Source organism: Polistes fuscatus, unplaced genomic scaffold (assembly GCF_010416935.1).
Source record: "Polistes fuscatus isolate 324 unplaced genomic scaffold, CU_Pfus_HIC Scaffold11, whole genome shotgun sequence".
Lineage (NCBI taxonomy): Eukaryota > Metazoa > Arthropoda > Insecta > Hymenoptera > Vespidae > Polistes > Polistes fuscatus.
In genome coordinates, this window is record NW_025113009.1 from 6735778 (window position 1) to 6763152 (window position 27375).

General features: G+C 38.2%; 1 protein-coding gene across 11 annotated transcripts in view; it reads left to right on the top strand.

Annotated features, from left to right (window-relative positions):
• LOC122526224 overlaps window positions 1-27375 on the top strand; it is a 218115-nt gene that overhangs the window by 145772 nt on the left and 44968 nt on the right. For all 11 annotated transcript variants that reach the window (XM_043649484.1, XM_043649482.1, XM_043649481.1 and 8 more), the window contains 2 exons: window positions 23130-23268; window positions 24818-24882. In XM_043649484.1, the coding sequence (XP_043505419.1) occupies window positions 23130-23268; window positions 24818-24882 (204 nt within the window). The remainder of the gene's footprint in view (window positions 1-23129; window positions 23269-24817; window positions 24883-27375) is intronic.

Genomic DNA, 27375 nt, shown 5'->3' on the forward strand with positions numbered 1-27375 from the left:
TGAATAACAGGAGAAAAGAGAAAGGCGATTATATACCGGAGTGTACGGTGCTCCGAAATAACGCGTGTGCACTAAATTTTACGAAAGCATCTAATCTAGCACTCGTACATTCCAAGCTTCCTACGACGATTTGACGTCCGGCCACGTAGGCGGTTCGGCTGGCCGTGCTCTCAGAGATAATTACGCGCTTTAATTATTTAATTAATCCTGACGACGTTTTCGTAGTTTTATCTGGACGCTCGTTAGCCGAATCGAGTACGTTCCTAGCGAGTGTTAGCCTCCGGCTAGTAGATAGCCATTTCTTCTATCCTCTATAACTTTGCGCGTATGCGACTGTATGCGATTCTATGCGACTGCGTGCGACTGTATGCGACTGTATAGTACTGTTCGTCGGGGATAGGATAGGGATTAAACCCCAACCCACATACGCTCGGAATACAAGTAGAGGTTTTCTTAATGTCTTTGCTGGTACCGAATATTCCCAACGATTCTATCGTCCTTCCCGTTAACGACGCAACTTTTCGATCTCGTATCCCCGATTTCATCCCCTTTAGAAATCTACTATCGAGATATATCGTGTTTTGAAAAGTAGATTGGAAATTTATTGACTGAAAATGATAAAAGTGATAAGTTTGTAACTGGAAATTTTGCAAAAACTTGTTAAATATATTATTATTTTGTATCTATTCTCTCATGCCCCGAATAAAGAATATAACATTGGCGAAGAAAGAAGCTCAACACGTTCCAATTCTGTCCGTCTTTCTTATTCGGCCTCTCGAGTAGTAGGTAGAGTGCATTTTTCGTGCTTCGGTAGAACGAGCGAAGTAACGGCGAACGAGTTACCAACGGGTACATTATAAAATTTTATTCTATTTCCTCGACAGGCGCAACACCATCCGTAGTCCGCTCACGTCTTGGATTTATGGGAAGTCGTCGCCTATGGGAGATAAAGCATAAGTATAGAACGTAGAAAATAGGAAAGACACGATGGGTTGGGTTGAGTTGAGTTGAGTTGAGTTGAGTTGAGTTGAGTTGAGTGCGTTATGTGCGGAGACAACGCGTCTCTTACAACTCAGCCCCTCATTTATATATCTCTGTGGCACGTGAGCCCCTTCCAACCAATACAATCCTCGGCAGCTTCCACTGGCAACTCTCGAGTCTATATTGCGAACGCTAAAGTAACGTAATTATCGTAATTATGATAATCACGATAATAATCAGCCCGTGGCATCCCGTAGCCAGCCCGCGCAACCCCCTCGAAGCGTGTCGCGTTGTAAGTGGAATGGCGGGCGGTGCTGCTGGCGGTGCTGCCGGCGGTACGTGCCGGCTAAAATTACCGTTATATCCCTGCGTACGCAGCGTGTCGCAACCTACCGCGAACACCGCTATGGAACGGACTAAAGGTACGAACGCGAGGGTACTAATGACTCAATCAACGTGTACAGCCAGGAGGGAGCCAATTTCGATTCAACTTGCGAAAACGAGGTAAAAAAGTAACTCGCCTTTTTGTCTATCTCTAATAGGCTTATTTAACAATAATCGATCAGATTTTTCGTAGTCGTAGAGGAAATGATTCTTTATTTTATTACTATAACACTATTTCATTGGGAAATATTTCAAACGTCGATCATTATCAATCGGCAGTGTAACTCGTAAATTGCGAGCGATTAATAATAACGCGTCGATCGTATCCGTTTTTCAACGTAGTTGCTTCTCTTTTTCTTAATCGAAAAGCTCATTGACGGCGATGCTCTCGTTAAGTTTGGTATTAACGAGAGCGAAAAAGGGGGCAAGGAGTAACGCGGAGAAACGAAATCCAAGAGGAGAATCGATTTCGTTTTGAACGAACATTTCTCCCTCTTTCTATCTCTCTCTCTCTCTCTCTCTCTCTCTTCCTCTCCCCTTTTGCAGCTTTCACTAAAAGCGGCAATAACGCGACGTTATTGGTACGATCGTACGAGCTCTGCATAATTAATTCCAAATAGTCAAAGACCTATCAGCGTAGCCATATTCGCTCGTAGACTGTTGGCTGGCTGGCTGGCTGGCTGGCTGGTTGGCTAGCTGGCTGGCAAGCTGGTTGACTAGCTGGTTACTTTCGTTGTATACGAATGCGCAGACTCTTCCTATCGGTTGAATAACCGACATCGAAATACACGCGCAAATACACGCAGAAAACACTTTAAAGAGGAACGTCCGAGCAAATTCAAGATCTACGTCAAAATTCCTACGAACGAATCTCGTTCGTCTTTCAACCGTACGATTCTCTTTTACAAACTGTCGGAAATTCCTTTCTTCATACTTTACGCATTTAACGTATCCGTACACGTACCTGCTTTTTACTTGTACATCACCGGTCGAAAGTTTGAATACATCTACTGCATTTACATTACATTTTTGTATACAAACCATAGATACCATTTTGTTTACATTATTTTATATTTGCACGTTTCTTATATGATTTAACTATTACCCAAAGAAGCTTTTGGAGCAACCGATATCGTTCATGATATTACTTTGTCAAGTATTTAGTCTTCTACAAAGTGGAAATGAGTGGAGTTAGTTTAAGATGGTATATAAATAATATGATAAGAAATAAGCAATATTAATTAACGTGTACCGAAACTTTAAGTTGGTAGTGTATACGCAGATAGACCATACCTTTCATACTTCGATATCGTTATCCATCTCCATGATATCGAACGAATCGCAAAATAGTTTGATTCTCTTTTGAAAATTGAAAGAAAGAAGGAAAAATAAATATAGAGATGGAATAAGAAAAGATAAACGAATCAGTATTGATAGTTATACTTATTAAAGAAATAATCTGTTATCGTTTTTACGAAAATGATTGTATCGGAGAATAAAATAGACGAAATCGGAGAACAGTAAGACCTTTGAAAAAAGGTCCTAGTTCTTTCTTTTGTATTTTGTTTGGTCGAAGGACGACTATAGCAGCCTGCATTGATTGAAAAGTGGCGTTACACGCGATATCGATTATCGTCCGCCCACATCCGTAGAACGTTGAAAAGGGCTATAGGCAAGGTCGATCCACCCCTCCCCCTCCCCGTTTTCCACTCGGTCTTTCTCTCCCGTCCGATTAAGTCCACACACGTGCCGGTTGACGTTCCCCAAGGGACCTCGGCGGTCGTCCTTTCGCGCATTGTCGACGCAGCGCTTTCCATTCTTCCCTGCTTTTAAGCCACGAAACAAAAACTGATTCCGCAATGCGCTCTCTATCTCCGATTTCTCTCCCACTCTCCTACTTCACGTCCATTCGTCTTTCTCTTTTTCTACTTTTGTCCATGCCCTCTCTTTATCCCTTTTTTCTCTTTTTGCTTCTTCTCGAAGGAACCTCTCTCTCTCTCTTTTCTTTTCCCTTTTTTCTCTCCCTCCCTCTCTCTTATCATCGTTCCACGAATTTTTCACGTTGGTTCTGTACTGATTTAAAGCGAAATTTCGAGAAAAATCTGGAATACCAAATACGAGCGAAAAACATTCCTCTTATTTTCTTGCTTTCGGGAAACCGGAAAATACGTCATCCGGTAACTGACAGTTCTTCGGAAAAAAAAAATGGAAAACGTTTGGATAGAATATAGATTGAATTTTCCACAATTCATTAAAAATGTATTATTATTTTTAGTTTACTTCTATTCAGTTCTACCCTATTTTCTTTTCGAATAATGAAACAAACAAAGTTCGCGTAAATATGACAAAATGACGCTTTTCTCAATCCAATATAAAATAAATATAAGAAAGGTGCAGAAAGAGAAAGAAAAAAGACAAAAATAAAAGAAACATTGAAGTTGGCTTTTATAGAGAGGCAACATCATTGTTCGGTGAAAATATTCGTCGTAAATAAATTCACGTCAAAACGACGACAGGAAACAGGAACGTGATCTATATATATACCTATTTACGTGTACATATACATGAATATCGTAAATGTCGAGGAAGAAATTTCCGGAATATCAAAACGCTTCGAGAAAGAGGTCAACGTCATTCTCGAGAATAGGAAGAACTAGAGTAAGAGAGAGAGAGGGGGGCGGGGGGTAGTATTCCGGTGGTCTGCGAAGTAACGTTTTACAGTGGAATAAGGTGAAACTAGGCGATATCTCAAGGACAATTCGGCTTGCACTTTGGAAATGAAGGCGTCACTCGTATATCCCTTTCCGCGAATATGCTTTCTAAAAGGGTAAAGAAGGATGGATAGAAGGGGAAGGTAAGTTCGGTCATGCGAAGAATCGCATGGCAGCACGTCGCAGAGGGAAAGCGCGGAAATGCCAAAACGCGAATTTGCTCTCGGCGCATACGAATAACTCCGAAAGTGGCTGCAGTTTCGGAGCGTGATGCTCGGGTCGTGGTGCAAGCCGTGGTGCAAGCCGTGGTGCAAGCCGCTGCGGCAACCTCCTCCCATGCTAGAGGGTGTGTATGTGTGCGTGCGTGGGTCGTCTTCCCTGACCGGAGGTCAGTTTCCGCAGTTTACGAGTTTCCAACGCGAAAGAGAGACGAGGAGAAATACTACTCTGGAATTCGCTCCGCTTCCCTTGACTATCTCTCTCTTTTTATCTCCGTCTCTTACTCTCTTACTCTTTTCTCTCGTTCTATCTCATCCACGAATCCTTCGCCCTCCCTCGCATAGTATTTGCATTTCTTTCCAAGAGCAACGTGATTTGTTTCCATAACCAACCGAGTTCCTCTTTTTCCTCTCCGTCTCTCTATCTCTCTCTCTCTTTCAGCACTTCCGAACGTTCTCTCGGAGGTATAACTTGGACCCTTTTTTAGGTAACGACGTCGTCCTCCGTACGCGTACCACGAGGATTTTTATTTCCCGCTGAAATTCGTCGACGAATGCTTGCCCTTTTGGCTGAACGGCTCTTTCCACGTTCGCGACATCTTCCAGTTGTATGATACCAACGCTCGCCAAATTGCACGACCGAAGGAGAGAGGACGATATCTTTTACATTTGTATTCTCCTTCGAGAGTAAAAGAAGATAAAAGACAAGGGAAAAATGCACAGAGAGAGAGAGAAAGAGAGAGAGAGAGAGAGGGAAAGAGGATTCGTTAACGAGAACTTCCTCCTCGTGGAAAAAAAGAAGAAAAAAGGGAAAAAATTGCTATTCGTGATTAATGAAATTTAGTGGAATACAATGAAAGCAATTCGTTTGGAGCGACGTGTCATTACGTTCGCCGTTGTAACGTCGTCGAAATATTGTCCGGAGTGTAAAAAATACAAAAAAATGACCCACGCGAGGAACAAATGGATGTTCCATAACGGTCGAATAAATGTCGGAAGGACGGAAGAGAGCGACGAAACCGGGATTATTTGTCACAATTTATTCGAGTGTCTCTTTAAACGGATAATATGTTTGGTAATTAAAATTTATTCCTATTGTTTCGACGACTCTTTATAATCCTAAAATCTCTTTGCGATAGCTGTTAATTTACGATCGTTCAACCAGCTCAAAAAAGGGGGAGTACCACTCGTCGAGATGCACAGAATTAAACACACTCATAGACGGACAAATACGCGCCCGAATCCGACGAAAAGTCCTCAACAATTTCATTTGAACGTTTCTAAATGCCTCATCGTCTTATTAATATATCTAAAAATTAATTCCTAATAGATTTATTAACGTAGTATATCAACTAACTGATATTTAAATGTATAAAATAAATGTTTAAATAAAATTCGCGAAAAATGAATTTAGAATTCGCATACATATGATACTGTAACAACAAAAGTTTGGAAAGTTCAGTACCGAGAACGCAGAGAATTCTATACGGACAATACAATGCACGTTGAATAAGAGGGAAGTAGAAAAAAAAAAAAAAAAAAAAGAGAAGAGAAAACAGCGAAATGTTTCGAGGATAAGTTAATCCCACGACGGAAAAAAAGGGATTTTTATCGTGCATACTGGCCACCATGTTTCCTACCACGTTTTCATCCGTTTTCCCGAATTTATGCGAATATAAAATACTTTCCTCTCTCTCTCTCTCTCTCTCTCTTTCTACGTCAAAAGCAATAAGAAGATGATACAAAATAAAATCTTTTTCTCTGTCTCTTTCACATTAGCTCTCCGCGTTTCCTGTTAGTGATCTCGTTGATGAAAAACATTGGATTTGATTCGAAGTTAGAGAAAAAGTTTCTTACTTTAGAACTTTGTACTTTTCTAAACGCATCTCTCCGATGGCTGCCAAGCATTCAAAGGTTCCGATCTCTTTTTCGGTAGTACCTAAGAAAATTTAGTGCATCGACCAAAAGTCGAAATGTCTGGTGTCATTGTACAGAAACTACAAAAGGATTTGAAGTAAGCGAGTTCGAAGAAATTGAGAGCTTCTCCTCGGTAGGAAAAGAGGAATACGAAGGAGGATAAGAGGAGTTCGGTATGCAAAAGGAAGAAAAAGGCTATCAGGAATTCGTGTGATCTCGTCGTCGACTATACTGTCACCCTTTTTACCGAATCTTTCGGAGATTATATGTATGAGTACTATATATGGAGTCTTCAAATGTAGAGAAGAAAGAGGAGAGAATAAGGAGGATGAAATAGGTGGTGGTGGTGGTGGTGGTGGTGGTGGGAGGTTGAGGATTACGGAAGGATCGAAATGAGATTATACCGGGCACTAAGCCGACTTTCGCGTTTCGCTCTATCGGTTCCAGGAAACTGTCTGCGAACTCCTATGGGAAAATTCCGGTGGCCAAAAGGAAGATAAGGTGATCGAAAGAATACGGAAAAGTACTTTCACCGGATTCGAATATTTCCTGTCGCTCCTCTTCTACCAATATATCGAAGATCGGGCTCGAGTAGTATCGTTATATAACGTTTAATGAAACGTCTGCATTTTTCTACATTCAATATGTACCTGCATTACGTTCGATCGTAAACTAATTAATTAATTACTAACGAGGAAGCTGTACCAACTCGCATACCTATTGCGGAACAATCACGAATTGTGTATTCGTGGACAATCGAACCTAGCTCTATATTATTCGATAACAAAAGCACTATAATACTGCTTGTATATATACATAGATGAATTCATATATATAACTATATATATGTACATACGTACTACACACGTAAAGGAAGGAAATCCAATAATCGCGCAAGTTCGTGCAAATTCGAGCAAACGCTTGGAACTCTATCATTCTCGCTTTGGAGATAGGCGGTTTTACTATCGCAGCAACGTCTTTTCCGGTCCGACGTTGAGATCGTTGACATTATTGATCGATGTCGTGCTTTATTTGCTGCCGACGCTGCACGCTCCAGCTATTCTATCGCTAAACAATGCGTGCCTCTAGCTTCTCTTGCCGATCGATATATCAATACTCAAGGATCGCGAACAAAACTTTAGCAACTCGTATATGGACGAAGAGGAGATCTAAAGAGGGCAGCCCGGAGTAGGGCACCAGGAGGCTCAAAGAGAAAACAGAAGGAACGGGAACAGGAACAGGAACAGGAATGGACAGAAAAAGAGAGAAACTAAGGACGACGGGTATTGCCGATGGCGAGCCCTACTGGGACTTAATTAGTCAAAGCCCTCGCCAGCTTACTTACAAGTGCCTCATTAGGGCCGATATCGCGTCTCGTAATTGGAACGAACGTTGCGACTAATTACGAAGACGAACAACGCCGTCAAATAAAGAGAAACAATAAAACGAAATGATAACCGAATCGCTCTACAAATGAAAACTATTGTTTTTCTCGAATTTTTATTAAAATACGTGGAGATTATTTGAAAACTTACAAAAAAATTCCTACGCGTTCTTGATCAAACAGGATATGTGTGCTCTCGAAATTGACCGAACATTTAGTCAAGGTCGGCTGACTCGATAAAAATCTCTTTTCAAAAATCACTGCTCGAATAGGGATACGAAAAGTGGAAACGCCAATTTTCCTGCGCAATTTGTCAACCGTATGTCGGCCAGATAAAGCCTTATTGACTTTCACCTTTCAACATCAGGATGCTTCGCTCTTGTCGTACTCATCCTTTCTCCCACTCTCTCTCTCTCTCTCTCTCTCTCACTTTATTTCAAGAAAAAGAGACTTTAAGCCCATTTTCACGGCCCGTAAAATTACCTATCGACACTGGTATCTACATTAAGGCCTTTAATTATTCCGGAATCGTTGTTCCATCTTTTTGTTTCTTTTACTTCCTGATATTTTTACTTCTTTTTCTCTTCTCTTCCTTTTTTTGTCGGCACAAGTCACAGTAGATAGGATCGAGGATACCACTTTATTTTCCAGCCTTTTCAAAAAGAAAAGAATAAAAAGGTATTTCAGAGCTCATCAATTTACCTATTTCCTTTACTTTATATTTTGTTCTTTTCGTTAGCTTTTCAATAATACTAATTCACGATGCTAGTAAAATCGAAACTTATACAATCACCATGAACGATATATCGTTGATAGATAAAAGATAATGGAGAAGAAGAAGAAGAAGAAGAAGAAGAAGAAGAAAGGCTGCTGCATTCATTCGAGATGATATATTCCCATTGATACATTAAACTTCTTTTATTGCATCGAAATCACCGAATAGCGATTCGTAATACATATTTCATAGATCTCCTTTCTACTTCCTTCTTCGTATTTCATTCGATCGTTTGTAGTCGAGCGTTCACGATACTGTCATTTCCCGGCTTTCTCTTGCTCTTCCTCTTTGCCAAGTTAAAAAGAGACAATAGAGAAAATGATGGAAGGAGAACAAGAAATATATATATGTATATGTATATAGCATCGGAAAGGAATATCATCTGCGTTTTACCGTATCACCGAAAAACGAAGAAAGAAACATAAGAAATAAGAACGATCAAACTCGACCAACTGGATATATTTATATTACGTTCTATAGATTGATCTATAGATAGATCTCTGCATTGACCGTAACATATAATACATTTCAATTATTATATATGGTATATCATATGTGTGTATATATATTTGTATATGTTTTATATCTAAACGTATATAGGTACGAAATGATAACGGTATTAAATAGTCTATAATAATATTATTTAAATTTTTTTTTAAATTTTGTTATTAAAATTATATTTCTTCTTCTTCTTCATTCTTTAGTTTAGGCAAATTGCCTGTTTCGTAACGATGTTTTTATGCCTATTGCACTGTTAAATTGTCGCACCATCGTTTTCGTGGGCGCCCCGTGCTTCTGCGGCCAACCGGTGACTTATCCCGTGCAATTCTGACAATTCTTCCGTTGTCCATTCTGTTAATGTTCTCTACTTTGTATGTTCTTCTTATATCTTCACTTCTCTCTCGGTCCAGTAGTGTTTTTCCAACTATTCTGCGAAGATTATATTAAATTATATTTAATAGTCTATAATAATAATCTACAGATTGATCTATAGATAGATCTCTGCATTGACCGTAACATATAATACATTTCAATTATTATATATGGTATATCATATGTGTGTATGTATTTTTGTATATGTTTTATATCTAAACGTATATAGGTACGAACAGATAACGGTATTAAATAGTCTATAATAATATTATTTAAATTTTTGTTTTAAATTTTTTATTAAAATTATATTTAATAGTCTATAATGATAATCTATAGATTGATCTATAGATAGATCTCTGCATTGACCGTAACATATAATACATTTCAATTATTATATATGATATATCATATGTGTGTATGTATATTTGTATATGTTTTATATCTAAAGGTACGAAACGATAACGGTATTAAATAGTCTATAATAATATTATTTAAATTTTTTAAAATTTTTTTTATTAAAATTATATTTAATAGTCTATAATGATAATCTATAGATTGATCTATAGATAGATCTCTGCATTAACCGTAACATATAATACATTTCAATTATTATATATATATCATATGTGTGTATGTATACTTGTATATGTTTTATATCTAAACGTATATAGGTACGAAATGATAACGGTATTAAATAGTCTATAATAATATTATTTAAATTTCTTTTTAAATTTTTTTATTAAAATTATATTTAATAGTTTATAATAATAATCTATAGATTGATCTATAGATAGATCTCTGCATTGACCGTAACATATAATACATTTCAATTATTATATGATATATCATATGTGTGTATGTATTTTGTATATGTTTTATATCTAAACGTATATAGGTACGAAACGATAACGGTATTAAATAGTTTATAATAATTATTTAAATTTTGTTTTAAATTTTTTTATTAAAATTATATTTAATAGTCTATAATGATAATCTATAGATTGATCTATAAATAGATCTCTGCATTGACCGTAACATATAATACATTTCAATTATTATATATGGTATATCATATGTGTGTATGTATATTTGTATATGTTTTATATCTAAACGTATATAGGTACGAACAGATAACGGTATTAAATAGTCTATAATAATATTATTTAAATTTTTTTTTAATTTTTTTATTAAAATTATATTTAATAGTCTATAATAATAATCTATAGATTGATCTATAGATAGATCTCTGCATTGACCGTAAAATATAATACATTTCAATTATTATATGATATATCATATGTGTGTATGTATTTTTGTATATGTTTTATATCTAAACGTATATAGGTACGAACAGATAACGGTATTAAATAATCTATAATAATATTATTTCAATATTTTTTAAATTTGTTATTAAAATTATATTTAATAGTCTATAATAATAATCTATAGATTGATCTATAAATAGATCTCTGCATTGACCGTAATATATAATACATTTCAATTATTATATATGATATATCATATGTGTGTATGTATACTTGTATATGTTTTATATCTAAACGTATATAGGTACGAACACAGATAACGGTATTAAATAGTTTGGGGGTAGTCGTCTAGGAATAAATCGAGATTAAGTCCTCGAGACAAACGATTAACGTCCCTTCCTATCGTGTATTACGATTCGGCATTTGTTAGAAGACGTATATATATATATATATCCTGTTTGCGTAATTACATGTGTGTAACACATTGGAGAGAAAATTCTTACTAACCCTCCTTTCAAGAATTACGAATGGCCGATATAACGAGAGAAAGACCGACGCAATTTTATTATCCGGACGTAGATAAAGGGAGACAAATAGAAATAGAGACAGATAGTGGCTCTCAAAGAGAATGAGAACGTGCGGTTACAACCAGTGTTGAGTAAAATTTACGAGAACTCTGTGAAACCTATCGTTCGATAGTGCGACAAGAAGAAAGGAACCTTTCAATGGTTAAATTTGCTACTAAATCAACCCTACGTTATCTACGAATAAAAAGAAAAGAAACATTACTCTTCTCGATGACAATTTATCAGATTAAATAACATTTTGATTATGAAAACAAATACCAAATATATAAAAAAAGAAAGATCTATAAAATGTATCAAAGAAATTTTCTATTCTTTTCTCTAAAGAGAAAATAAAAGGAAAAATAGAGTAAAGAAGGGAAATAAAGTTTATTCGAAGGTAAATAATTGTTAATCGATTTCCCTCGAATTGATGAACGCAGAGTCTTTTACTCGAGTCCCCTTTGAACTATTATCGCATAACAGAATGAGAAAGAGAGTGGAAAATACGTGAAACTTGATAGAAAGAGAGAGAGAGAGAGATAGAAGCTACGTAATGCGAGCATTCCTTTCGGTCTAAGTTGAGCAAAGGGCAATATAGTTCGAGAAGGGCCGGTCGTCGTGGTATTTTATTAGCTCGAAGCAAAGAGAAAGAGACGGAGAATTGTAGGGAAAGACGAAAGAAAGAAAGAAAGAAAGAGAGAAAAAGATGGTAAGCCTGTACACGCCCATTTCGAAGTGCCCTTAACCTCTGTTTGAACAACACTAATCCGTAGTCCCGACTATCTCGGAATTTCGGATAAAAGGGCCGCTCTCGAGGCCGGGCGCATGATGAATTTTACGAAGGAAGGAAGAGCTTGCGGACCGTCCGTCCATCCTCGCACTCCGATTTTACGCAGAAGGAAAGCATAGCAGGATGCTTTTGTACGAAAATAGAAACGAGTTTCAGAGTTCTCTTTTTTTCCTAGTATTAAATAAATAGTTCGTTAAAAATTTCAAAATATATTTTAATATATATATAATAATAATATAATATTATTCTCTCGTAGCGTTATTCTCGTTGAACAAATAAAACGTGTCAAGCATATAAATTAAAACGTGTCAAGCATATAAATTATATAGATCGAAAAATATCATACAAATCTTGTTTCGATCTGCTACGAATTATATTCTATTCTATTTATACTTTTCGTGCCTAACTCGTATTAAAATACTTGTGTTGTATCGACAAATAAATAAGACAGACTATCCTTGCAATTATTATTCCATCGATATATTTCTATTCGTTTTTGTTTAGTGAGTATACATCGCTTTAAATATGCTGGATTTCTTCCTCTCTCTCTCTCTCTCTCTCTCTCGAACATGAAAACGGGACGTGACAGAAATCTAATAAATATCATCCCGAGGCTAAAGAAGGAAACAGGGATAGAAAGAACGGTCGGAAGTAAAGCGAAGGAACGGATGCAGAGGTAAGAAGAAAGAATGATCCTGAAAAGGGACGAAACGTAAGCGTAGGGAAGACGGAGGAAGAATGGACGTTCCGAGGGGCGAAATAAATTGAAGAGCTCTCCGCGTTGTCAACCTTCTCCGACAGCGAACAATTTTCTCCTATTTTCCACCCTGTGAATATACATACGTTGCGTCTAACCATAGTTACACGTATACACAAATAAATATGGTTCGATCGTACAGATGATTTATATAGGAACTCATAATACTTGCAAATTATTTACTTATAAATACCTGTTATTGTTGATCTCTTTAATATTTCTTTTTTTATTATTTGCAATTTATAGAAAACTCCATATATTAAATTACATGAAATTTTCAGTATGTATATATGTATATATTTATTTATTGTATTATAAATTTGTATTTTATGATGCAAACAATACGGCATTAAGGTGCACGTCAATAATGCAACATCGAGCTATCTCTCTCTCTCTCTCTCTCTCTCTACTTAGTTATTTATATTTATTTATTTATTCAGAACGGTTCGGACCGATCGTCACTTCATGAATGCGATATTAGCTTCGTTCTACCTTTCCCGTTTTCAACGATTTTATGGATATCTTTTTCTTCTTCTTCTTCTTCTTCCCTTATTTTGAAAATCAAAACCCGATAAGGGAAACAGTATCTTGTTATAAACTATTGTTGGAATTGAACTCCATTGGAAAATATCTAGTCGGTTGACGTAATCTCGACGCAAAAATAGACCTTTCGTTTTACTAATTCGATTAGAAAATTTAAATACGAATACACGTTGAATCTAATTGTTAAATTTTCGGAAGAAATTTATTGGATCGTTAAACGAAGGAATATCTCGGAAGAAAAATTGGCGAACTTTTCGAGGCTTTGTCGTACTTGCATCGAATAGAAGAATTTCTCTCTCTCTCTCTCTCTCTCTTTCTTTCTTCCTGTTCTTTTTCTTCGTTCGAAATAGAAGTGTCGGTGTATCGAAGAAACGACAGGGTTTTCGCGCCAGATTCCATAACGGAATATCTTTTTAGCCACGTAAGTCTCGTTCCACCGTATCGCTAAACTTTACTACTCTTTCGGAGTTACTATACTTACATTAGTTATTTATTTATCAAAGTATATTTTTCTCAAGAAAATCTATCCGTCTTTTTTCTTCCAATGAAATTATTTTTCATTCTTGATACTATAGCAAAAATCTTGTATGCTCGTTTACGATACAAATTCGTACGATACAATTACGATACAATACATACAAATGATTTTCTCACTTTATATATATAAATATATTGTATATCATATCTCACAGCTGATTTTCTTCCGTTGTCTCTTAAATATCACAAGAAAGGGATCCGACTCGATTACGACTCTTGACCTAAGATAAGTCCTTTCACCTTTAGCTTCAACGTTCTCTTGTACTCCATTCGGAGACTATAATAGACTTATGAATATTCACGAGTGTTTGCATAAAATGTATGCTAACGTATAATACCTACCCTTGGCGAGAAGCGAGCTTTCTGATCTTTTCGGTTTTTCTTCCGTTTCTTTCTTTTCTTCTTATTATTTTTCAAACAAGCCTTTTATTATACCATCGTCTCTACCGCATCGATAAAAAAGAGAATTTGTCATAGGTGACAATTTGTCGAACGATAGTCAGGATGATCACCATTACCAGAGATACTGCTTGAAACAGTCAAATGGGACGGAAAATTATGCGAGTCCGCGTCTTCTACATTGACGATGCGATTGACGATGCGATTGACGATTAGGGGGTGAGAGAGAGAGTTCCGAGCTTTAATTGCGACGACACTGACGCGTTTGATCCGAGAGTATCGGGACTCAGACTGGGAGTCATGAGTTATTCATTCCACCCGAAATCCAGTTCGGTTTCTATCGGGTGTCCCGTTCCAGTGATGATTGAAAGCTTGCTCGTGGGAGTAGACGTCGACTTAAAATTCTCGATAATCCGCGATAGCCGATTAGAAACGAAAGGGGATTCGTAGAATAGTGTGCCGAGGATTACAATTTAAACAGTATCTACGATAGAAAAGTTACTACCAACCTATGTGTTCCGCTTATTTTTTTGATAGCATACATTTTTAAAAGAAACTTTTGAAATTTTTAATACAAGGAAAAAAAGTAAAGGATGGAAAAAGTAAATTGCGATTTCGCGTTTGCCACCTTAGCGAAACGCGAGAATCCAAGTAACACCGAGTTGAACTTCTCGGCGATTGTACGTTGCCTTTTCGTGCCGAGAAAAGGAAAACGTTCATTCGAAGGAAGAGAAGAAGAAGAAGAAGAAGAAGAAGAAGAAGAAAGAAAGAAAGAAAGAAGGAAAGGCTTTTCGGCTTCACCGACATTCTCGATGTGAAAAGCGAAGGAAATAGAAAGAGAAAAAGAAACTGGCAGGAAGAAAAATGATAGAATTAAACTTTAGGAGAAAATAAAGAGACTCTTGGCTTTACGCTCGAACTACGACGACTCGTTTCTTTGATCGGTGATGATTAAAATTCGTTACTCGAATTTATTTCTACTTCCTTAGTAATACTTCACATAAAAATTCGAAGAAATTTTTATCTAGAATAATTTTCTAACGTGATTAATACGGACTTGTATTATTTCTACACACACAAATCTGTGTAGATTATTTTATTAAAATATATATAAGAATGAAGTAACATCCTTATATTTATCACTTGAAATTATTTGTCTCGTATCTCTCGATCGATATTTCCCCGTTTCAGTCCCACTGCTCAAATAACGCGCTCTTCTCAAAAGCTGTCACTTTTCGTGGCGCTTAAAAATACTCGTACCCTGAAAAAAAGAAATTAGCAAGAGGAGGAAAAACGGGGAGACTCGAATGGTCCTCGGAATTTTTGTTTCTCGCCAAGCGCGAGATCTCACTTTCAACTTTTAATGGAATATTCTCGACTTCCATCCCAGCTTAGTCGTAAAATCGATGGAAAGTATTCGGAAGAGAAAGAGAGAGGGAGAAAGATTCGTTCCATCGTGCGCAACGAATCGTGCAATTTTTGCACTTGAGAATGGAAACTCGCAGGGACAGCTGGTGCGCACCGTCGATACGATGATCCGGATCTATGGGAAGAGTTTCCGTGAGAAAGTTTTTGAACGAACCGTGAACGAACCGTGAACGAATTGAGGCAGCGTGCGGCGGATGACAAAGTGCCGTATCAATGTAGAATCACGTTCGAAATTGTCCGGTCCTTTTTTTCTCTGTCCACTTCTCTCACTCTTTCGTTAATCAATTATGTATAGCAATTGAAAGACTCGTTGGGTGTCGCGCCAAACGTGTGTGGGATTCGAGAAAGATTTGAGAATATCAGGGAAGAGAGAAGAAAAAGAGAAAGGGAGAGCAATTTGAGAGACTCGATTCGGTAGAACAAGGACTGTCGAATATTTCGCTCTTGGGAGTACTGCCCATTTTACGGCCCATTTCAATCCGCGACGTCGTCATCGAAAATGAACTTTCTCTCTCTCTCTCTCTCTCTTTCTCCCGTTCTTTTTCTGTCTCTTATTCGTTGCAATAAGGTCACCGACAAATTCTTCTATGTTCCCTCGAACTCTCGTTTACATGGAACGACTTTGAACGTCGTATCCTCAGCCCTCTACTTTGAAAGAAATTTTAGGTGAAGCGTCGATCGATCCACGTCTCGACGGTTAACTTAGGTCCATTCGTTACTACGTCCTACCTCACTTTTTCCTATGCATGTACGCATATGTACACGTTCCATTTTCTCGATTTATTCATCCGGAAGGAAGAACGCGCGAGAACACACGATTTTCAATGGAAAACCATGAGCGTTACCATGGGATACTCTAGGATCGATCTCGTAAGACCGAGCGACGAAACGCTGCTCGGATTTCATTGAATTCGACTCTGCAAAAGAGAATTAAAGAAAACTAAAGAGAATATCGCGCATAAAAGAAAAAACGTTGGATTCGTCAATACATATTGTAGATGGTTTTCAATAGATCGAGCATGTACGCTTGCACATTTAAACAAAGATACAAATTGAAAAGGAGGGAAAGAAGTATGCGCGATCGAAAGGTAGGTAGGTTATCCGCGGTCATTGGGCGTTCGTAGGTTCAGTCTGGGTTAGAGCGAGACAAGAGCATGAGGGATTAGAGAAAGGGTGAGCAGGGGGAAATAGGAAGGGGAGATAGAACTGCGAGCACAGCAATATCAACTTTCGTTCTCGTAAAAGTTTCCGCCCGCCGACGGCTGACAGCTGTCAATGACGGGCGAGAGCAGTCGCGGTTTTCCCAGCTCGTCGTCCCCGACTTCGCCCTCTTATCCCAACCTGCACCGACGACTGTCGAAGTGTCAGGGATACGCGCTGCCATTCTTCTCCGACTCGACTCTCTGATAATAATTCACTTGTCCCAATCCAAGATTCGATGGAACGCATCCAACGAAAACCCCTTTCCTTCCAACTTATTAACTCTATTAATTCTCCTTTTTTTCTCCCGTTTCCTTTACTCTTATATTTTTTCTAAGAAAGTATTATCGCACCAATTTTACCTTTCATAAGCGTTGCGAACAAGTGTTTTTCCTTCCTAAGTAGCTTTAAAAGCTTCTCGGAGGATTAAAATCCCTCGTGAATTTCGAATGTCCTCTTATCCTTACTCCACTTTAGTCTAATTTTGCTTTTCATGGGGCGACGACGATCGTTGTTGCAGTTTCTCGACCAATTTGATCAAATCAGCGATTTTGACGCAACGCGAAGGACGTTGATCTACAGAGAAAAAAAGAGAGAGAGAGAGAGAGAGCGTGAAAGAGATGAAGCCTGGGAGTGGAAAAAAAGGTTTGAAAAAATGCGTGTAACATCGAGGCGCGATCGAAAGCGATACCCGTTGATTGCCGAATTCGTTAACCCTTTTCAAAGCGATCGTTCGACACGAATAGAGAGGATGGAAGAGGAAGAGGGGGGGACTACAAGAGGTAAAGAGATACGACACCCTAGCTAGAACGTTGCAGATTTACACGGTGTCGTTGTATCTCTCGTTTTCCTTGTTTTTCCATCCTTCTCTTTCTCTCTTTTATCACGCAGCTCAACGTTGGAATTAAAAGTGCCGACGAGAGACGCGTCGTGACGCCGGGTAATAGTTAGTCCGGTGAGTATTTTGGCGGGTAGGATTTCGAACTTGGTATCTCCGGTCGTGTCGTTTTTCGATTCTTTAAAAGGGCCTCTTTGTCAACTACATTCCACGAATTTTACGTCTTTGTGTCATCTCGAAAACCCTTTCTTTCCGATGCGAGCTTTCATCGAGCTCGGATTTCCGAACAAATTAATGATTATAAGGAAAAAAGCATAAATTTGCTAATTTATATCACTCTATGGTTGAAATTATTTAAACGTAGGATGTCTAAAGAGGCAGTTTACCCCTGATCAGTTCGACTCATTTTGGCACACCGTAACGTTACGTTCCGTTACCTCCCCTGAGGCTCTCGACGAGTGCTATTGTGTGGTCTAATTTATAGAGAAACGACAGCCCGATATAGCCAGCGATAACTGCAATGACGTCAAAGATTCCACAATACTGCGGTAACCAACTGCAACGTTCGGATCACGGAAAATTGACTATCAAAGCGTGCACGTACATTTGCAATAGAAGGTAGACGAACAAAGCGTAGGTATCTATATGAATTAAATTATCAAAAACGATATACATCGATAAAGCGAGTAGATTTAATGACATTTCCAAAAATACATTGTCAAATAAAATTGTCTATATGTTAAAGACAAAAATTTCTCTCGTCTAAGATCGTCTAATACTATTGAAATTCTATCCACTTGAATTTCCATAGAAAACTCGACGACGATATTATTATTGTAGTTATTTCTGACGACTAAATTTCTGTTTTTTTCCTGGAGAATAAGGGAACTACGGTAACGTCACGCTTCTACTCCTTCAAACGGGTTCTTCTTGCATTATACCGATAACTTACGCCACGTCCGTTCCTTTCATCGTAGTCATTTTTTCCAAAGACGAAGATGTTCGTGGCACGAGTACCTCCTACTACTTACACAAAAAAGAAATGACAAAAGAAAAAATATAAAGAAGCAGAAAAAAAAGTAACATAAGAAAGGAAACGACATGGGGAAGGACACGTAGGTAGATACACGTATATACATAGTATTCTATATTATATAAACGTATGTGTAAGAGTAAACGCGTATAATCAAGGTGGATCGCGTGCCATCGTCTTAATCAAGAAATTTTGGCTCCGGTCACGTGACTCGCACGAAACAACTCGACCAACTAAAGGAGATTTGTGTGTGAGAGCAAAAGAGTGAAGGAGAGAGAGAGAGAGAGAGAGAGAGAGGAGAGGAGAGATGGGAACAATGTCGCCCGCCATTTGGAGGGCTGAATTACGGTCTCTTAGGGATCGTTAACCCCCTAGAGAAAGCAAGAAGAGCTGCTTTATAAGGAGACTAGGAAAAATAATGTCTCGTTCGTGAGAACAATTAGTATCAACGCTTCAAGGGAAAACTCTTAGGATAAGATGTACTAGAAATTCGTGTACCGATTCGAAGGTTGACTCTTAGTATTACATGGCCGACTTTCGTAATGATCTATCACACGGCTCGTGGATTTAAATGACCATCTTTCCATCTTTCAAGAATACTCCTCGGCTGTTCTATTTTGAAAAGTACACAAAATATCTAGACCAGTAGACTCGAATGAAGGAAGCATCATATCTCTCTCTCGACGCGAAAATTCTTTCTACGTTTTTCTTTTCTACTTTTTCCTTTTATTTTTTATTTTTTTTCTTTTCTTTTTTTTTTTTTTGTCGTTTAATGTATTGGTATACTTTGCATTCGTACACGCTCGAAGGGAGTTCGGACTAAGCTTCTTCTTATTTTCCCTTCGGGACGAGCGCTCGCATTATTATTATCATTATCGTTCGTGTTATTATTATCGGACTGGTGTTCGTTGTAGACCGTTTCGAGGGGTGAATTATATCCTCGCGGGGGTCGTTAGACTAGCAGAGTAAGGAGTAAGAGGTGGGAAACGAAGACGAATAAAAAGACGAGTAAAGTAATGTACCATCCGTGAGAATAAAAACACCGTAATTATATGCATCGGCGTGTCTCCGCGTATAACACGAATCACACGAATAACGCGTATTCTCTTTCCCATCGAAATCGTCCCGTTGATTGCTGTTCCAATTTAAACATTCGATCGACAAAATGATAATAACGATAATTACGATACGTAAAAATGTGAAATAAATAAAATATCAGTTGTGATATCGTTACGAAAAATGCATAATCATAGTTGTGCATATATGTTGTGTGTATATAGGGTGGTATGTACGTATATCGATATTTCGCGCTAGCTTTAAAATTCTCTACATTGAGAAATTTCGCATAACAAAGTTGTACCTCGTACGCGATCGATCCAGGAAAAAAGATTTAAAATAAAGCCGCCTTTAAGCCGTCACCTGTCACACACCTGTCGGTCGCTTCAACGTCAAAGGGTTAAAAGGATAATCAGAGAGAAAGAGAAAAATGTACATTTTTATCGAACACTACTGGTAGGGAAATTCTACGAGGGTGTCGAACTAACTCTCCCTTTTTTCTCGCCCTACACGGAGTACTCTTCTACCCCCTCTCATTCTCGAGCCGAGATCCTCCATCACGGTCGGTGGCTGGTGCGAACTGTGATTACGGATTTGACGACTTCGCCACGAATCGCGACTCACCCCTTCGACGTTCTCTCTTGGAAAATGGGGAGAGGCAAGGTGGGGAGAGGGTAGGTGCTAGGATACCACGAGGGATCGCAACCAGGGTTGCTTGTTGGTGAATTCGTTCCACTACCAGCACTACGTATTGATTCCGTCTCTCTAACTCGCTCGATTGCGAAATTTTCAAAATTTCAACTAACGGGTCAAAGGGTTAATAACGTATGCCTTAATGAAAAATGAAATAAAAGTTAAATTAAACGTCTCATTTTGAATGGCTTTGTATAACATTATTACCAGAAGAACGAGAAAATTCTCTAATCAGAGAATATTTGTCAATGTAGGTACTACTATAAACGTCTAGATAAACAGATCGTGTCATTCTATAGCTCGAGTTTCTATACACCCATTCTCTATCTTTCCTCGAATAGAGATCGTTCCAGCAAATCAAGACTCGATGTACTGGATGCAGCTGTTAGAAATCGACGTTCAATAAATCGCACGACACGTTCGACGTTGCTTCCTTCAAATATCTATCTCCTTTTCTTCTCAGTGTTTGTTTCACTAAAACGGTTTGTAACGTTTATTCCTAACACGCGTACATAGAACAGATCATCTATCCAATGTTGCCTGTCAATATACCGAATGAAATTCCACGATTTTGTCATATAATACAAATAAGAAATAAGCGAATGGAAGGAACAAATAATCGTATATGTTTCTTTAAAGAAACATCCTGTCTGTTTGCTTCGTTATACTGTCAAAATCAATCGTTAATAGAATCGATATCGTTATAAAAGCAAAACTAGAATTGCAAAATATGGAAATACACAAATATATCGAATACATATTTTTGTAACGAGAAAATCGTATATAAACGGTAAAGAGAATATAGATAGCTTCGGGCACTCGTACGCTTACGTTTTCCGACAAAATACACTTTTCGGAAGGTCCAAATTGTTGTAATCGTTTGTTTTAATAAACATCCGAACGAATGAAAATATAGTCGAACGGACTTTCATTTTAACAACTGCAGTTTGATAATGTCAAAAGCTTTAGTTTGTAATGGGGAAGAAACGACAACTTTGAGGCCTGTAATCCGTGGAGATAAAAGCTATCGGCAATTATACGAGTCAATATTATTTGTTAGTTTACCGCAAGAAACGATAACAAACTCTCTGAATCTCTTGAGAAGGAACACCGAAAGCTCTTTCACCCAAGACTCTTCTTGCAAGAGTTGTAAGCAATCATCTGTAAGGATCCGCTTTAACGAAGAAAAAGTAACGATATTAAAAGGTGCGACGACGTCTTTTCGCGTTTAAAAAGAAAAAGAAAAAAGAAAAAGATAGGAACACATAGCCTTTGATATTTCTTCCTTGTGTATATACATAAGAGAGATCCATTAAAGGCATGTTAAATATAAAGCTTCTTTAACGTTGGCCAATAAAGAAGCGTTTATCTTTCTTAAAAAATAAAAAAAATAAAAGTAAAAACACAAAAACATTTTATGCGTATGTATATACATATTCTAAAAATAATCATACGATTTTTCTTTCCACTGAAATATCTTGAAAAAGTCCTCCAAGTACAATAACGTTCATTTATGTAAGACCGTTTTACCTTGTTAAAAATAAATAAAAAGAAATAATATGATTTGGATGGAGTCCGTTAAATGCTTACTCGAATGCAATTTTTGAAGAAAAAAGCTCTTGAAATTCGGTAACACAAGCAAACTCGATCTTTAGTCTTCGTTCTCTTATCCCATCTCTCTCTTTGCCCTTTTTATTTTATCTACCTTGAATTCATTCAGTAAATCATCCACTTTCCATGGCACAGTCTTACACAACTTTACACGTGAAAACGTCCCAGAGTAAATGACTACTTTGTTCCGTTTACATCTTTCTACGCGCGGTAAGTACATCTCCGCGGTTGAAAAATGAGGAAAACCGTTTCGTTTGTACAAACGTCTTTACGAGAAAAAGGAAGGCACTTAAGCTTGTCGAAGGACGCCCTCCGCGAATAAACGTTTTCGCTTACGCTTTCATGCGATTTTACACCCAGGAGCGAAAGATATAGAAAAGAATAAAGGGAGAGAGAGAGAGAGAGAGATGAAAATGAAAATAAAAGAAAGAAAGAAATTGTACCAAGACCAATTAACGACGATCCTACTTTATATTAGTTGTAAAATTAGTTGACTCGACAAAAACAAAGAAACAAATATACAACGTAGTTGCATGCGTGGAACGTTAGCCATTTTGGTCTTTCGGACTCGTGGACGCGAACATAGGGAAACGAACGAGGCACCAGGGACTACCCTGGATTTCGATTATCGTCGATAACTCGGCTGGATGTATCCCTTCCACTGCGATGGTAGTTTCCGGAAATTCGCTTCGCCTTTGGGATTATCCCACCTTGGGAATTCTCATCTCGGTACCGCGGCTCTCTATCTTTCCCTCTCTTACATGCGCACACACACACATACGAATATATCCATATATAGTATTTCTCCTTCCAACGAGCTTTGTCTTCGTTCCGCGTACCGATTTGTCCCAAATTACTTCATCGTGGATATTACAGGATCCGTTCGATTATTATCTCGTCGATCCTTCGTCGATCCTTCGTCGATCCTTCGTCTTCCCGCTTCTATTCCATCTAAGTCACCGCTATCCATATCTTCCTCCTCCTGAGCCTTCTTTCAAGAACGCAAGTTCCCTATAAACGCGCACCCGTTTTGGCTTCGCGACAGGGATAATCGAATCCCCGAGATGGAATATATTTCTTTGCGTTATTTCAAAAATCAAATAAGGGAATGCAAATATTTCAATGAAATGTTACAAAACATTAATGTTATTATTCAATCAATTGTTTCAGAATGTTCGTTTCCACCACGTTGGGAAGGCACCTGGTTTCAAAGCGGCGTGAGGCAATCGATTGTAATATCCAGGAATGAGCTCTCCAGTAAAGGCAGGTGTCTCCACAATGAGGGCGACAAGTTCCTTTTAGTCGACATGTGAGTAGTTATTATTTTTCCATATCTATACGATTTGTAATTTTGTTCGACGAATATTCACGAGCAAAAGGTTCAATCAATAATATCTAATAATACTATCGAACGAGTGCAACACAACAACACAGCAGTAGCAAAACGAATATCGTTTTTTATCTTGTTTTCAAACTTGTGTTCGTTTTCGCCCATCAACGTGTGACGGCAAATTTGGAAATTTCATCAATTCTAAAGCCGCGATATCGTTCGTTCAATCTTGTTCCTTTTGCGAGGATAGCTTTAGCAATGACATACGTATACATATAGTCATAACTATAGTTAGATAGATGGATATATATATATACATATATATATATATATTGATATCGATATCGATATCGTTATTTTTCAATTTATCGGCGTTGGGTTAAATGACGAGCTCGTCGTGTTTGTTTCGCAATTCGTATCGGTTCGATCTCTCGTCGTGTCATATCGCAGCCTTGCTGGCGCCTCGCCCGACGCTTCCTTGGCTCCTTTCTCCACGTAGAGTTTGGCCTCGGGGCTGAAAAGGATTAAAAGCTTCCAAGAGTAGAGAGAAAGCTTCGGATCCGTCGTCAAAGAAAACGAGAGAGAGAGAGAGAGGGAGAGAGAGTACTGGTGTTACGTGTAGAGTTACGTCCTTCTTCTCTAATACCCGCGGTATACACATAAGGAAAGAAAGGTACAATGGGGTTACGTGGGGAGGGGTTACACGCGAGTACGTGCTAGATGAAGAACCTTGTGTGTGTATGTGTGTCGATGTGTGTCTGTGTTAGAGAGAGAAAGTCGACGTTGTTTCTCCGCGTAATGCTCGTGTCACACGAGTTGCCTCAAGTTTTCGTGGAGATTTCTATCGGCTTTCGCCCTTCTCCCTCTCCTACTCCTCCTCCTCCTCCTCCTCCTCCTCGTTCTCCTTCTACACCCTTCTCTCCACCTTTTCCACCGCGGGGGCGAGTGCGATCGATACGGCCCGGCGAGCGAGATAAAAAAATATCCGAGAAAACGGGCTCACGATACGCGCCATGGTCGAAAGAAAATGTATAACCGAGAGTACCTCGTTTCTCCTACCTTTGCTGTAATAAATTAATCGTCTACTATACGTACCCTTTATTTTTGAAAAAAAAAACAGAGAGAGAGAGAAAGAGATAAAAAATTATTTTATTAATATATATTGTGTTTAGAAAAATTAGCAGTAAATTAAATCGTTCGTTATTTCGTGCAGTGTAAAATATATGTATATATATATATATGTATGTATGTATAACACTCAGTGTACTCGTACTTTTCAAATAATCTTGAAAAGAATTTAAAATTACGCGAGATTGTAAAGTACAGCGCGCAAATGAACGAGAAAAATTTCATAATCGTGATTGTGCGCCTTTTTATTTTCTACTCTTTTCTCCTTCTTTTTTCTTTTTCTCTCCCTCTTTTTTCCCTTACCATTCCTTGATCCTTCTTGGAAGAAGGATGAAGGAGAAGGGGATAGGACACTGCGGGACTTTAAACTAAAGGAACATCGTCTTTCTCTTCGTTCCAGGAAATCCTGCTACCGCTGCGTCGTCATTCACGAGAAGCACTCCAATGTTCTCCAATACAAAGAGAGTAAGTACAATCTGCGAGGAGGACGAGGGGGGAAGTAGAGTAGAAGAAGCTCCATGGAAAAGATGGGTGCATTCGCCGCTGTCCTCCTCGGTCCTTTTCTTCGCGACATTGTTTCTCTTCTTCCCTTTTGTCGATCGATAACGATTTCCCAGCTGTGCGCATCTTGCTACGCGATCCATCCCCGCTACCATTTAGAAAATTCACTCGTTAATTAGAATGCCGATCATTAATTAAAAGCTCGACGAAGACGAGTTGTAACTTATAATACGATATCTCGTTTTAATTAACTTCACACGCTCGTCTTTTCATTTTTTTTTTTTCTTTTTCAAAGGAATACCTCGTTCGATAAATTCGCTTAAGTGGAATGTTCGGACAGTTCGATGTTTAGAAATATATAGACAATATCGTAGCTTTTTGCTTTTATCATAGCGTTGACAACACTTTGATCGATCAACCGTAATCTAAAGTGATAACGCGCCGACTAGAGGACCAAATGAATACTCGGGAAAGATCATATATCGGTGAAAGTATAAAGGTGGAAGCGTTGGAGAGAAGTGCAGGTTAATATGAATTGGGATGAGAAGTAGGTTATTGATTGGACGAATGAAAACTATTGGGTATGACACGTAACACTTATTGCTTCGATAGTTTTATCGATCGTGCCAAAAAAGATCGAGCGAAAAATAAAAGATGATCATAAAAATCGTAGACAAAGAATTGAAGGGAAAAAAAAAAATAGAAATAGGTCGGACGACTGGAAATGTTATAAATTATAGCGATGCGATTCTTCGATGCAAACTCGATTTTTTATTCACGCGAAAAACCGTAAAAATATCGGAGAGAAAGGGAACGAACGGTATCGTTCCGACAGTAGAAAAAGGAAATTTATTATTAAACGCAACGAGTGAGAAGAAAGATCGAAGTTTTCGAAGTATCTTTCGTAAAAGACCGACAGCGAATTTCCTCGAAATTCGTAGTATTGTAGGATAGAAAGGATATCGCGATAACGCGTTGCGGGAGAAGATCTAGAATTTGGCAGTAGATCAGAAACGAGAGAGAGAGAGAGAGAGATAGGAAAAAAACGACAAAACAGTGGGATGAGTTCGCGACGATGTTACGTGGTCTACCAAAAAAGGATAAGAGAATAGGATGACGAACACAGAGAGCCAGGACCGCAGGCAGTGGATGTTGCCTCTTCGCCCATATTTTTCAACGATTTGTCAAAGTCTCCTCTTTCTTTTGTTTCGACTTTTTTTCTTTAAAACGGATTTTTAATCTGCCTAGCGTTATACCGTAACCACTAGCAGCAGTAGCAGCAGCAGTAGGCGAGTAGACAGACAAACAGGAAGAGAATACTATCGCCCGCAGCTTGCTTTTCGAAATCGTCGTCCTGCTGGCCGCGAAAAAATACGGGTCGTACCGATGTTGATACCTCGGAAAAATTGTAGTACATACATATATACTATAACCGTGATACACAAAGTAGATGGGACGAGAAAATGCGATGCTAGAAGAAGTGAAAATTGGGTCAAAATGACGACTAGACGTGGAAAAGAACGGATAAACCGGATGAGCAAAATCCGTCTTCTGCGTCTGACGAGCATCCCACTCTACTACTATATCTGTCTGTTTACATAGGAAAAATTGTATATTTTATTTAATAAAAGCAACCTTCTGTCTCCGAAATGTCACGAATTAAAGAGTTAAAAGATTTTAATATCAAAAGAAAAGGAAAAAACGAAGACGAATGAATGCTCGAGCAACGTCCTCTTAACGGTTTTTCTCGCCGTCATATTTTATTTTCCATTTGGAAAATTGAACGTCGACGAAAAAAAAAAAAGCGTAAGTAGGTAACGGCGAACGTTTAATAATAATAAAAAACAAAAAACAAAAAAAAGAAAGAGGTACAGGGTGGTGGTAGTGGCGGTGGTGGTGGTGCTGGTGGTAGTAGTATAACTAAAGAGAGAAAAGAGAAGAGGAAGAGATTACGAGGAAAAAGAGAGAGGACGGAGAAAAAGAAGGACGGAAAGGCGGAGGTAAAACACAATATTGCACTTTTTGCAACGCTTTAATAGTTTTAAAATTAGGTCCCGTTTTCCCACCCATCGCCCCGGGCGCCACAATATTATTGCTTCGTGCTTTCGGTGTTGGCGGATGGAAGGAAAAAAATGAAGAGATAGAAAATATCCGCGTATGGCTCTTCTTAACGTCAACGAAATTGTTTCACCTTCCGTTCTTTCTCTTTCTTCGCTAACTTACTTCTCTTCATTTTCCCCATTCCCAGCGTATACTTGATAATTCTCTCTTAAAATGCGTCTGCGTGAATATGTAAAAGTAAAAGAGGAAAATTTCAATAGAAGAAACTCGACGATGCTGTATGCGAGTTTATGCACGAAAGAAACTAATAGTCGAGCTTTCGTACATTTTTCTTCGCTTAGAGTAACACCTGCGCACGAGAAAAGTTAAGTTCATTCGCAACGACGAAGTCTTTGC